Raw genomic sequence first — 14150 nt, forward strand, 5'->3', positions numbered from 1 at the left:
ACCAAATAACATTCAAATGGTTATTGAAGAACTTTAATGAAATTGATCATTTTTGATTTTTCACATTTCTGTGCTTTTATTTATGGTAACTGAGCTGACTTCCTGTGGCATAGTCAGTGGTTTGGAGCACAGATATGCTGTTCAGCTGCTAAGATAGAGCTATGTTTCACTTGCCCTGTCCCTTTAAGACAACCATCTCTATAATGCAGCTAATTGTCACTGCATTGAGGCCCAAGATGTATCAGTATCTTGTTGGGGTACAGTATCACAGGCCTATTGTTGCGGTATAGTATCACAGACACCTTGTTGGGGTACAGTATCACAGACACCTTGTTGGGGTACAGTATCACAGACTCCTTGTTGGGGTACAGTATCACAGGCTCCTTGTTGGGGTACAGAATCACAGACTGCTTGTTGGGGTACAGTATCACAGGCTCCACATTGGGGTACAGTATCACAGGCTCCATGTTGGGGTACAGTATCACAGACTCCTTGTAGGGGTACAGAATCACAGACTCCATGTTGGGGTACAGTATCACAGGCTCCTTGTTGGGGTACAGTATCACAGACTCCTTGTTGGGGTACAGTATCACAGACTCCTTGTTGGGGTACAGTATCACAGACACCTTGTTGGGGTACAGAATCACAGACTCCATGTTGGGGTACAGTATCACAGACTCCTTGTAGGGGTACAGTATCACAGGCTCCTTGTTGGGGTACAGTATCACAGGCTCCTTGTTGGGGTACAGTATCACAGACTCCTTGTTGGGGTACAGTATCACAGACTCCTTGTTGGGCTACAGTATCACAGGCTCCTTGTTGGGGTACAGTATCACAGGCCCATTATTGGGGTACAGAATCACAGACTCCATGTTGGGGTACAGAATCACACGCTCCTTGTTTGGGTACAGTATCACAGGCTCCATGTTGGGGTACAGTATCACAGGCTCCTTGTTAGGGTACAGTATCACAGGCCCCTTGTTGGGGTACAGTATCACAGGCTCCTTGTTGGGGTACAGTATCACAGGCTCCTTGTAGGGGTACAGAATCACAGACTCCATGTTGGGGTACAGAATCACAGACTCCATGTTGGGGTACAGAATCACAGGCTCCTTGTTGGGGTACAGTATCACAGACTCCTTGTTGGGGTACAGTATCACAGGCTCCTTGTTGGGGTACAGTATCACAGGCTCCTTGTTGGGGTACAGTATCACAGGCTCCTTGTAGGGGTACAGAATCACAGACTCCATGTTGGGGTACAGAATCACAGACTCCATGTTGGGGTACAGAATCACAGGCTCCTTGTTGGGGTACAGTATCACAGACTCCTTGTTGGGGTACAGTATCACAGGCCCATTATTGGGGTACAGTATCACAGACTTCTTTTTGGGGTACAGTATCACAGGCTCCTTGTTGAGGTACAGTATCACAGACCCATTGTTGGGGTACAGTATCACAGGCTCCTTGTTGAGGTACAGTATCACATGCTCCTTGTTGGGGTACAGTATCACAGACTCCTTGTTTGGGTACAGTATCACAGACTCCTTGTTGGGGTACAGTATCACCGGCTGCTTTTTGGGGTACAGTATCACAGGTGCCTTGTTGGGGTACAGTATCACAGGCTCCTTGTTGGGGTACAGTTTCACAGGCTCCTTGTTAGGGTACAGTATCACAGGCTCCTTGTTGTGGTACAGTATCACAGACTCCTTGTTGGGGAACAGTATCACAGGCTCCTTGTTGGGGTACAGTATCACAGGCTCCTTGTTAGGGTACAGTATCACAGGCTCCTTGATGGGGTACAGTATCACAGGCTCCTTGTTAGGGTACAGTATCACAGGCTCCTTGTTAGGGTACAGTATCACAGGCTCCTTGTTAGGGTACAGTATCACAGGCCCCTTGTTGGGGTACAGTATCACAGACTCCTTGTTGGGGTACAGTATCACAGGCTCCTTGTTAGGGTACAGTATCACAGGCTCCTTTTTGGGGTACAGTATCACAGGTTCCTTGTTGGGGTACAGAATCACAGACTCCTTGTTGGGGTACAGTATCACAGGCTCCTTTTTGGGGTACAGTATCACAGGCTCCTTGTTGGGGTACAGAATCACAGACTCCTTGTTGGGGTACAGTATCACATGCTCCTTGTTGGGGTACAGTATCACAGACTCCTTGTTGGGGTACAGAATCACAGACTCCTTGTTGGGGTACAGTATCACAGGCTCCTTTTTGGGGTACAGTATCACAGGCTCCTTGTTGGGGTACAGAATCACAGACTCCTTGTTGGGGTACAGTATCACATGCTCCTTGTTGGGGTACAGTATCACAGACTCCTTGTTTGGGTACAGTATCACAGACTCCTTGTTGGGGTACAGTATCACCGGCTGCTTTTTGGGGTACAGTATCACAGGTGCCTTGTTGGGGTACAGTATCACAGGCTCCTTGTTGGGGTACAGTTTCACAGGCTCCTTGTTAGGGTACAGTATCACAGGCTCCTTGTTGTGGTACAGTATCACAGACTCCTTGTTGGGGAACAGTATCACAGGCTCCTTGTTGGGGTACAGTATCACAGGCTCCTTGTTAGGGTACAGTATCACAGGCTCCTTGATGGGGTACAGTATCACAGGCTCCTTGTTAGGGTACAGTATCACAGGCTCCTTGTTAGGGTACAGTATCACAGGCTCCTTGTTAGGGTACAGTATCACAGGCCCCTTGTTGGGGTACAGTATCACAGACTCCTTGTTGGGGTACAGTATCACAGGCTCCTTGTTAGGGTACAGTATCACAGGCTCCTTTTTGGGGTACAGTATCACAGGTTCCTTGTTGGGGTACAGAATCACAGACTCCTTGTTGGGGTACAGTATCACAGGCTCCTTTTTGGGGTACAGTATCACAGGCTCCTTGTTGGGGTACAGAATCACAGACTCCTTGTTGGGGTACAGTATCACAGGCTCCTTGTTGGGGTACAGTATCACAGGCTCCTTGTTGGGGTACAGTATCCCAGGCTCCTTGTTGGGGTACAGTATCGTAGGCTCCATGTTGGGATACAGTATCACAGGCTCCTTGTTGGGGTACAGTATCACAGGCTCCTTTTTGGGGTACAGGATCACAGGCTCCTTGTTGGGGTACAGTATCACAGGCTCCTTGTTAGGGTACAGTATCACAGGCTCCTTGTTAGGGTACAGTATCACAGGCCCCTTCTTGTGGTACAGTATCACAGGCTCCTTGTTGGGGTACAGTATCACAGGCTTCTTTTTGGGGTACAGTATCACAGGCTCCTTGTTGGGGTACAGTATCACAGGCTCCTTTTTGAGGTACAGTATCACAGGCTCCACATTGGGGTACAGTATCACAGGCTCCTTGTTGGGGTACAGTATCACAGGCTCCTTGTTGGGGTACAGTATCACAGGCTCCTTGTTGGGGTACAGTATCGCAGGCTCCACGTTGGGATACAATATCACAGGCTCCTTGTTGGGGCACAGTATCACAGGCTCCTTGTTGGGGTACAGTATAACAGGTTCCTTGTTGGGGTACAGTATCACAGGCTCCTTGTTGGGGTACAGTATCACAGACTCCTTGTTGGGGTACAGTATCACAGGCTCCATGTTGGGGTACAGTATCACAGGGTCCTTGTTGGGGTACAGTATCACAGACCCCTTGTTGGGGTACAGTATCACAGGGTCCTTGTTGGGGTACAGTATCACAGACCCCTCGTTGGGGTACAGTATCACAGGGTCCTTGTTGGGGTACAGTATCACAGACCCCTTGTTGGGGTACAGTATCACAGGCTCCTTGTTGGGGTACAGTATCCCAGGCTCCTTGTTGGGGTACAGTATCGCAGGCTCCATGTTGGGATACAGTATCACAGACTCCTTGTTGGGGTACAGTATCACAGGCTCCTTTTTGGGGTACAGTATCACAGGCTCCACATTGGGGTACAGTATCACAGGCTCCTTGTTGGGGTACAGTATCACAGGCTCCTTGTTGGGGTACAGTATCCCAGGCTCCTTGTTGGGGTACAGTATGGCAGGCTGCACGTTGGGATACAGAATCACAGGCTCCTTGTTGGGGCACAGTATCACAGGCTCCTTGTTGGGGTACAGTATAACAGGCTCCTTGTTGGGGTACAGTATCACAGGCTCCTTGTTGGGGTACAGTATCACAGACTCCTTGTTGGGGTACAGTATCACAGGCTCCATGTTGGGGTACAGTATCACAGGGTCCTTGTTGGGGTACAGTATCACAGACCCCTTGTTGGGGTACAGTATCACAGGCTCCTTGTTAGGGTACAGTATCACAGGCCCCTTGTTGTGGTACAGTATCACAGGCTCCTTGTTGGGGTACAGTATCACAGACTCCTTGTTGGGGTACAGTATCACAGGCTCCTTTTTGAGGTACAGTATCACAGGCTCCACATTGGGGTACAGTATCACAGGCTCCTTGTTGGGGTACAGTATCACAGGCTCCTTGTTGGGGTACAGTATCACAGGCTCCTTGTTGGGGTACAGTATCGCAGGCTCCACGTTGGGATACAATATCACAGGCTCCTTGTTGGGGCACAGTATCACAGGCTCCTTGTTGGGGTACAGTATAACAGGCTCCTTGTTGGGGTACAGTATCACAGGCTCCTTGTTGGGGTACAGTATCACAGACTCCTTGTTGGGGTACAGTATCACAGGCTCCATGTTGGGGTACAGTATCACAGGGTCCTTGTTGGGGTACAGTATCACAGACCCCTTGTTGGGGTACAGTATCACAGGGTCCTTGTTGGGGTACAGTATCACAGACCCCTCGTTGGGGTACAGTATCACAGGGTCCTTGTTGGGGTACAGTATCACAGACCCCTTGTTGGGGTACAGTATCACAGGCTCCTTGTTGGGGTACAGTATCCCAGGCTCCTTGTTGGGGTACAGTATCGCAGGCTCCATGTTGGGATACAGTATCACAGGCTCCTTGTTGGGGTACAGAATCACAGACCCCTTGTTGGGGTACAGTATCACAGGGTCCTTGTTGGGGTACAGTATCACAGACCCCTTGTTGGGGTACAGTATCACAGGGTCCTTGTTGGGGTACAGTATCACAGACCCCTTGTTGGGGTACAGTATCACAGGCTCCTTGTTAGGGTACAGTATCACAGGCCCCTTGTTGTGGTACAGTATCACAGGCTCCTTGTTGGGGTACAGTATCACAGGCTTCTTTTTGGGGTACAGTATCACAGGCTCCTTGTTGGGGTACAGTATCACAGACTCCTTGTTGGGGTACAGTATCACAGGCTCCTTTTTGGGGTACAGTATCACAGGCTCCACATTGGGGTACAGTATCACAGGCTCCTTGTTGGGGTACAGTATCACAGGCTCCTTGTTGGGGTACAGTATCCCAGGCTCCTTGTTGGGGTACAGTATCGCAGGCTGCACGTTGGGATACAGAATCACAGGCTCCTTGTTGGGGCACAGTATCACAGGCTCCTTGTTGGGGTACAGTATAACAGGCTCCTTGTTGGGGTACAGTATCACAGGCTCCTTGTTGGGGTACAGTATCACAGGCTCCATGTTGGGATACAGTATCACAGGCTCCTTGTTGGGGTACAGTATCACAGGCTCCTTGTTGGGGTACAGTATCACAGGCACCTTGTTCGGGTACAGTATCACAGACTCCTTGTTGGGGTACAGTATCACAGGCTCCTTGTTGGGATACAGCATCACAGACTCCTTGTTGGGGTACAGTATCACAGGCTCCTTGTTGGTGTGTAGTATCACAGGCTCCTTGTTGGTCTACAGTATCACAGGCTCCCATAGCTATCCAGTCCCTCACCCTATGTCCATTCATGATGTGTGAGGTTGGGCACTCGTCTTCTGGAGACTATTCAACCCTGGAGGCTATCACAGCAGAGCTTGATCTTATCTGCGTGAGGTACCAGATAGACCACGACAGAAATAATTGATTCCTGATAGCATAGACAATTAAAGTTTGAGGTGAATCAATTAACAAGGACAACAAGTTTAATCAGAATGTGGGTGCTGTGTTCACCACAATGGGATCTATGTCCATTCAAGATAGAGCAACTGCAAGAGCAGTATAATCATTAAATATGGGGCAAAGGCAGAGGAGTGTGTGAATTGAGGACCTGCCTACGCAACACAAGATCAATGAGAGCTGCAGCAAGAATTACAAATGAGGAAAAGGAGGAAGGTGTTGGGGAGGAAGGAGGGAAGATTAAACAAATAAATTAAGTACTTGTATATCAAGCATATTCTGCAAATCCACCACAACAGATGAACCGGTCAAAAAGTATTTTTTTAATGCAGCTAATTGGGAATGAGTTTTCGGGGAGGGCGGAACAAAGTTACATTTGAAGCCAGGTGTCAACCATAGCTCTGGGGACTGATTTACCTACACAAAGAAAAGAACTGAGCTTCTCAATTAGGCTCAATATGCTTGTAAACAGTGAAAGTCTGTGTTTCAGCAGTTTAAGCCAGGCTCTCTCTCTCTCTCTCTCTCTCTCGGTGAGCCGTGTCTTAGTGGTAACGCTCTTGCCTCTAGCCCCACTCCAGAGACTTGAGCACATAATCCAGGCCGACACTTAATGCAATTACTGAGGGAGTGCTGCACTGTCAGAGGTGCCAACTTTCGGATGAGACCTTAAACTGAGGCACGAAAGAGTAAATCCGAAAGAGTTCTTAGAAAAAAATGTTTTTACTTAAAGGATGACACTTGTTTGAAATAACCTACCAAGTAGAGTCATAGGCCCCGATTTTCTGCCAGCCGTCGGGTGGGTTTTCAGGCGGGCGGGGGCCGAAATTCACAGAAATAGGGGGTCGCGACCCCACCCCCGCCTGATTCCCTGCCCCGTCCGACTTTCGGACCACCGTTTCTCCGCGACCCGAATCAGTCCAGCCCGCCGCTGGCGGGATTGGCCGTCGGGACCCTAATCACCAATTATTGGCATGTTTAATGCCATTTTAAGGGGCCCTTGCTATTTTCAAGGGTTCTCCACGCTAAACACGCCTGCAGGGAACCCCGCTGATGAAACCTGGCGTGAAGCTTGCCGGCTTGCTTGCTGTCAGCTGCAGGTCATTTGGGAAAGCTGCGATTTAAAGGGACAGCATTTGTTTGGTGAAGGACCTTGTTGCTGCAGGCTTGGGGCTACTTCTTCAAGGCTTAGGCACAGCTGTGGAAGGTTGGAGCCTCACACAATTCTCCAATGTGATCTCCTGGGAAGCCCCTCTCGCCACCCTCACTCAGCGCTTCCTCAGCGGAAGCATCTATGAGAAGCATGGGATGCCTTTTTTTCCTTCCCTTCTTGCCATTAGAGGATCTCCAGCAGCAGAGGTGGCAGCAGCAGAACCAGGAACAGCAGGATGAGCACCAGGAGCACCAGGCTGCTGCTCACTCACCTGAAGCTGCACAGGCCAGAAGGGGCCAGCGCTTGGAAGTGGCTTGAGAGCACCTTGCTGCGCTTTAGGGGGCCATGGGGACCCGTTTCTGCACTGGCAGCCCTACTCAGAAGGACTTCCATGAAGGTCTGGTTTCTCTGTTCAATAGATGGCCAACGCTCCTCAAGAGATGTCATTCTCTTATGAGCATTCACCATGTTTTCCGTACCCTGGTGAGTTATCTCCTCCATGGAGGTTGCCAACCTTTCCATGGTGATGCGTTCATGCGCCAATGACTCCACAAAGGCTCTGCTCATGGTCGCTATGGACTCCTCCATTCGCTCCACACTCGCAGCGACCCTGGAGACAAAACCTGCCAGAGACTCCTGCATCTGTGCATGGAGATCCATCACCTCTTCTCTTGCAGATGGACCCAGAGGCAGAGGGTCGACATGCAACGCAGCTGAGCTGAGCTGGCAGAGTCCTGCGCCCTCCAACGAGGACTCTCCACTGCTGTCCCTGTCTCCAGAATCTGCTGAGGCTCACTTGTGAGCTGTGAAACACCAGGTGACAACACTACTCTATGTCCCGAAGGTCCCCCCGAGGTGTGAGTATCTGCGCTGGTGTTGGGTGCGCTTACTTCTGCTGACGCTGCGCCCTCAGAGGTTGGAGCTTCCTCTGAGGAGTCTGGCCACACAGCCTCTTCCTCCTCCACAGTTGGGACGGGGGCTCTGGATGGTCCTGTGGGGGAGTAGAGGAAGGAGTTAGAGATGTGATGCCAAGGTTACATGCACATTCGAGTTGACATCTGCTGACACCTGCATCCATGCAGCCTTGGTCTCAGTGGGAGGCCTCTTCCTGCCTGACCTAGGGAAGAGGACCTCCCTGTGGGCCCTAACCCCATCCAATAGTGCCTGCAGTGAAGCTTCATCAAATTTGGAGGCAGCTCGGGGTCTGGCACTGGCCACAGCTGCTGCAGGCTCCTCTGCCATCCTGTATGGTTCGTTTGGAAGCCAACAGAGGAAGCAATGCTTGCTGTGGACCTTGAAAGCACCACGAATGATGACATCATACTGTGGGGCTTTCTGACTAGAAATGGACAATTAGCAAGGCTGTCCACACGCTGGAAATTAATTGGCCACTTGAGGGAAAATTGCGTGCAGCTGGCTGACCCATTTTTTTGTGGGTCAGAACCCCACATTCGGGGAATCCGACCATTTCCCACACAATCCACAAAATCGGGCCCATAGAGTCAATAAAAGAGCCACAAAGTGATCAATTTGGCTGGATAAGTTCGAGTATCAGAGGGATGAGCTTTGACAGGCCATTGACCTTTTCCTTTCGTTGACTGTTGCAGTGTAAACAGTTGCTCTCACATCCCAGTCCGCCTGTTGATACCAGGTCAACACAGAAGCTGGTTGTTTTTGTAATGGGATTGTATGGCACATGGTTTGGAGAATATTTTGGTGATTTGGCATCAAACCTTAATCTGGAGCACTCTCCATTGAGAAGAAGCCGAGAAGATACACTTTATCTGCGCCCCGAAAAGAAATATTTCCACCAGCAAGACTTCACGGTCCTTACCCATGATGTTGACATCATACTCGATCTGGTAGATGGCCTCCTGCCCACACTGCCGCAGGATGGTGAGGGCCTCTCCATGACTGACGTTGTGAAGTGGAATCCCATCCACACTCAATAATCTGTCCCCAACTTTCAACGTTCCCTCCCTGCAAACACACAGAGAAAATTATTTTAATAGCAAAATACTGCAGATGCTGGCAATCTGAAATAACAACAGAAAGTGCTGGAAACACTCAGCAGGTCAGGTAGCATTGAGGAGAGAGAAACAGAGTCAACATTTCGGGTCGAACCCTTCGTCAGAACGAGAATTGTTTTTTGTAGTTTCTTTTCTGCCCTCACACCTTCTCCGACGGAAAGGGCAGACTGGGAAGCTGAAGCTAGGCCTCTGCGCACTGGGCTTTATAACCCCAACATTGGGGGCATCTGGAAAGGATGGGGAGCAGTGACCTTTCTCAATTGTCTTTCTCTTTCTCAGTTAGCAATCTTGTTGTCTGTTCCCCACCCCCACCCCCCTGCCCACAATAATAGTGTGGCTGAGATTAGGGGGTTCAGTGTGCATGGGGTGAGGGGAAAGGGGGGAATCACAAGAGTGACACACCCTTTAGCTTTCCACCATTTGTGCTATCGTAACAACTCACAGGTGCCTCCTAATGATAGCCTATAAAATAGCAGAACAATGGAAGTTTGAAGTAATGACCGCGCATCTAAAAGCAATGAGGGACAAATACTTTGCTTTAGAAAAGCCACAAGTTGCCAGTTTTTGTCCTTAACAGAAATGGAGTATGCATTACCTATCCGCAGGCCCACCAAGCCTCACGTGGGCCACCACTAATGCACGTGACTTGTTCCAGTCTTCATGGGCTCCACCTGCAACACAACATCCATTTCCTCAGAAGTTTTTTTCCTTTAATGAGACAATCTCCTTTTCTCACATCTGGTGGCCTCCCCCCACAGCGCAGAACATGCCTGGCTGAGGAGGTAGGCGGGCAAGTCATCTCCTCAGAAGCCCCTGATGCAGCTGTTCTACCACCGTTTTTTTGGAATCGAGCAGGAGATGTCGTAGAGACACTCTCTTTCTGATATCCCTTCTCTTTCTGTGAGGAAGGGAGTTTATGTAGCACCTCCCGATGATGGCATGGCTGAGATCAGGAAAATGGCAAGTGTAATTCCACAATCCACTACATAAGAACATAAGAAATAGGAGCTGGAGTAGGCCATTTGGCCCTTCGAGCCTGCTCTGCCATTCAACAAGATCATGGCTGATCTTCTACCTCAACTCCACCTTCCTGCACTATCCCCATATCCCTTAATTCCCTTAGTTCCCAAAAATTTATTGACCTCTGTCTTGAATATACTCAACGACTGAGTATCCACAGCTCTCTGGGGTAGAGAATTCCAAAGATTCACAACCCTTTGAGTGAAGAAATTTCTCCTCATCTCAGTCCTAAATGGCCGACCCCTTAATCTGAGACTGTGACCCCGTGTTCTAGATTCCCCAGCCAGGGGAAACATTTTCTCAGCATTAACCCTGTCAAACCCCTTAAGAATTTTATATGTTTCAATTAGATCACCTCTCATTCTTCTAAACTCTAGGGAATATAGGCCTAGTCTACTCAATCTCTCCTCACAGGGCAATCCCCTCATCCCAGGAACCAGTCTAGTGAACTTTCCCTGCACTCCCTCTAAGGCAAGTATGTCTTTCCTCAGGTAAGGAGACCAGAACTGCGCACACTACTCCAGGTGTGGCCTCACCAATGCCCTATATAATTGTAGTAAGACTTCTTTACTCTTACACTCTAATCCTTTGTAACAAAAGCTAACATACCATTTGCTTTCCTAATTGCTTGCTGTACTTGCATGTTAACTTTCTGTGATTCATGTACAAGGACACCCAGGTCCCCCTGAGTGGAAACATTTCCCAGTCTCTCACCTTCAAAAAATATTCTGCTTTTTTGTTTTTCCTACAAAAGTGGATAACTTCCCACGTCCCCACATTGTAATCCATTTGCCACGTTCTTGCCCACTCAGTCAACCTGTCTATGTCTCTCTGCAGCCTCTTTGCATCCTCCTCACAGCTTACTTTCCCACCTAACTTTGTATCATCAGCAAACTTGGATACGTTACACTCAGTCCCTTCATTTAAGTCATTAATATAGATTGTAAATAGCTGAGGCCCAAGCACTGATCCTTGCGGTACCCCGCTAGTTACAGCCTGCCAGCCCGAAAAAATTCAGTTTATTCCTACTCTCTGTTTTCTGTCCATTAACCAATCCTCAATCCATGCTAATATATTACCCCCAATTCCATGAGTCCTAATTTTGTGTAATAACCTCTTGTGTGGCACCTTGTTGAATGCTTTTTGAAAATCCAAATACACTACATCCACTGGCTCCCCCTTATCCATCCTACTAGTTACATCTTCAAAAAACTCTGACAGATTTGTCAAACACGATTTCCCTTTCATAAAACCATGTTGACTCTGCCTAATCATATTATGATTTTCTAAGTGTCCTGTTACCACGTCCCTAATAATAGATTCTAGCATTTTGCCTACTACTGATGTCAGGCTAACTGGCCTATAGTTCCCCATTTTTTCTCTTCCTCCTTTCTTAAATAGCAGGGTTATGTTTGCTACCTTCCAATCCTTGGGGACTGTTCTAGAATCTAAGGTATTCTGGAAGATTAATACCAGTGCATCCACTATCTCTGCAGCTACCTCTTTTAAAACCCTAGGATGCAGGTTGTCAGTTCCAGGGGATTTGTCGCCACTTAGTCCCATTAATTTTATCAATACTATGTCTTTACTTATACTTATTTCTTTAAGTTCTTCATTCTCTCTAGATCCTTGGTTCCCCATTATTTCCGAAATGTTTTTGTGTCTTCTACCATGAAGACAGATACAAAGTATTTGTTTAATGTCTCTGCCATTCCTTATTGCCCATTATAATTTCTCCTGTCTCTGCCTCTAATGGACCCATGTTTACTTTCATAATCTCTTCCTATTTACATACCTATAGAAATGTTTACATTCTGTTTTATGTCTCTTGCTAATTTACTCTCATATTCTTTTTTCTCTTTCCTTATCAATTTCTTGGTCCTCCTTTGCTCAGGCTTTCTACATTTTTGGCAACGCTATAAGCCTCTTCCTTTGATCTAATACTATCTTTAACTTCTCTTGTTAGCCACGGTTGGACCACTTTTCCTGTGGGGTTTTTGTGCCTTAAAGGAATGCATATTTGTTGTAAATTATGTATTAATTCTTTAAATGCTAGCCATTGCTTGTCTACCACCATATCTTTTAATGTAGTTTCCCAATCTACCTTAGCCAAATCGCTCCTCATACCTACGTAGTTTACTTTGTTTAGATTTAAGGCCCTAGTTTTGGATTTAACTAAGTCACTTTCAAACTCAATCTAAAATTCTATCATATTATGGTCACTCTTCCCTAAAGGCCCCTTTACTACAAGGTTATTAATTAACCCTTTCTCATTGCACAACACTAGATCTAAGGCACTATCCTGAGGCTCAGCACCATCCCCGCAGCAGGGGGCTCAATGCTCCTCCCCCAGACTCCCTCTGATTTCTAAGGGTCAGACTTGGGTCAGTTTCAGGACAGTGTCAGTTTGCCTCTGGATGGAATGCTCTTGCCTCAGAGTCAGAAGGTTGTGAGTTCAAGTCCCTCACCAGAGACTTTAGCATGTGGTATTGATGTAATGCTGCACTGTTGGAGGTGCCATCTCTCAGATGAGACGTTAAACTGAGGCCCCGTCTGCCTTCTCGGGTGGGTGTAAAAGATCCCTTGACACTCTTTCGAAGAACAGCAGGGGGATGCTCCCCTGTGTCCCCGGCGATATTTATCCTTCAACCAATATCACTAAAAGTTAACTGGACTGTGCCGCAAATTGGTTGCCACATTCCCCTACATTACAACAGTGACTACATTTCAGAAATACTTTATTGGCTGTAAAGCATTTTAGGGAATCCTGAGGTTGTGAAAGTTGTGACAATGAAAACTCTTATTTAAGTAACCATGTCATATCATGTTTGCCGTACACTTTTTTCTGAGGGCACATCCCTTTAATTACCGATTAATGGAGGGTTTTTGCTAAAATGAATAGGACCCCTGCTGATCTGCAGTGAACAGTGATTTACAGATGCAAAATGGCATTCCATTGGGTGGGTCTGGCAGTCTGAATTAGACGCTCACCAAAAACAGAAGAAAATAAAGGAAGAGGGAAAACATTGAAAATAATAAAATGACTAACCCCTCATCACGAACCCAAAGCTGTTCCCTTCTTTGTAGAGTGAGATTTCGATGGTCTTTGGAATAATTCTTGAGTTGCTATCTGGAACTGGAATGAAAAGAAATGTTTTTTTTTAATGTAAGAGGATCTGTTACATGGGAACACGGTCTTTACCCAGTCTGGTGCTGAATCGTACAGACCATGGACGTCCCAGGATTGATCCTTGGCCAGTGCTGAGTTAGCTGATCACAGCTCGGGTGGCAGTAGGGATGTTACATTTGGCCTACATCTGGGCGACAGAGAGGAAATAAAATCAGCCAGGGTTCATGCTGTTGATCGATGTCCAGTAACTCATGCTGGAAGTGCACATATATGGACATCAGTTGAAGATAGGACCAGGCTGAGTTGTGGTGTCCCTCTTGTTTGACAGTCAATGTCAAGGCTCACACATGAAGTTGAGTGAGGCACCAGAGGGTGGCCAACACCCATGGAACTGTAGCAAGCTTGAGTCCATGTCTTCAGGAGACGAGGGAAGGAAATATTTGTAATACATAGAGAAATACATACAGGTTACAACACAGAAACAGGCCATTCATCCCAACCTGTCCATGTCGGCATTTACCCTCCATGTAGAAAATAGTCCTAATCACATTTACCCATCCTGCTCCCATAGCCCTTCAATCCCTTTTCCTTAATCTACCTATCCAATCTAACTTTGAAAGTTGACATAATTTCAACCCAGGAAGTGAATTCCACAGCCTCACAACACTCTGTGCAAAGACGTTTCTCCTGCTCTCTGTTCTAAATCTCTTACATTTAATCTTACATCTATGGTCTCTCGTTCTAGACCCCTCAACTACTAGAAACAGTCTGCTTCTATCTACCCATCCTTTCAGAATGATAACCACTTCTATCATATCACCCTGTACTCCACATTGGTCTTGAGCAGCCTTTC

At 47.5% G+C, this 14150-nt stretch overlaps 1 protein-coding gene across 1 annotated transcript in view; it reads right to left on the minus strand.

Moving 5' to 3' along the window:
* grip2b (glutamate receptor interacting protein 2b) overlaps positions 1-14150 on the minus strand; it is a 445227-nt gene that overhangs the window by 219978 nt on the left and 211099 nt on the right. Inside the window, exons 5-7 of the mRNA XM_086001324.1 lie at positions 13217-13303; positions 9743-9818; positions 8952-9097 (exon numbers count right to left, since the gene is read on the minus strand). Of these exons, the coding sequence (XP_085857450.1) occupies positions 8952-9097; positions 9743-9818; positions 13217-13303 (309 nt within the window). The remainder of the gene's footprint in view (positions 1-8951; positions 9098-9742; positions 9819-13216; positions 13304-14150) is intronic.

This window comes from Somniosus microcephalus, chromosome 11, assembly GCF_052327205.1.
Source record: "Somniosus microcephalus isolate GS21.2 chromosome 11, FLI_Smic_1.0, whole genome shotgun sequence".
NCBI lineage: Eukaryota > Metazoa > Chordata > Chondrichthyes > Squaliformes > Somniosidae > Somniosus > Somniosus microcephalus.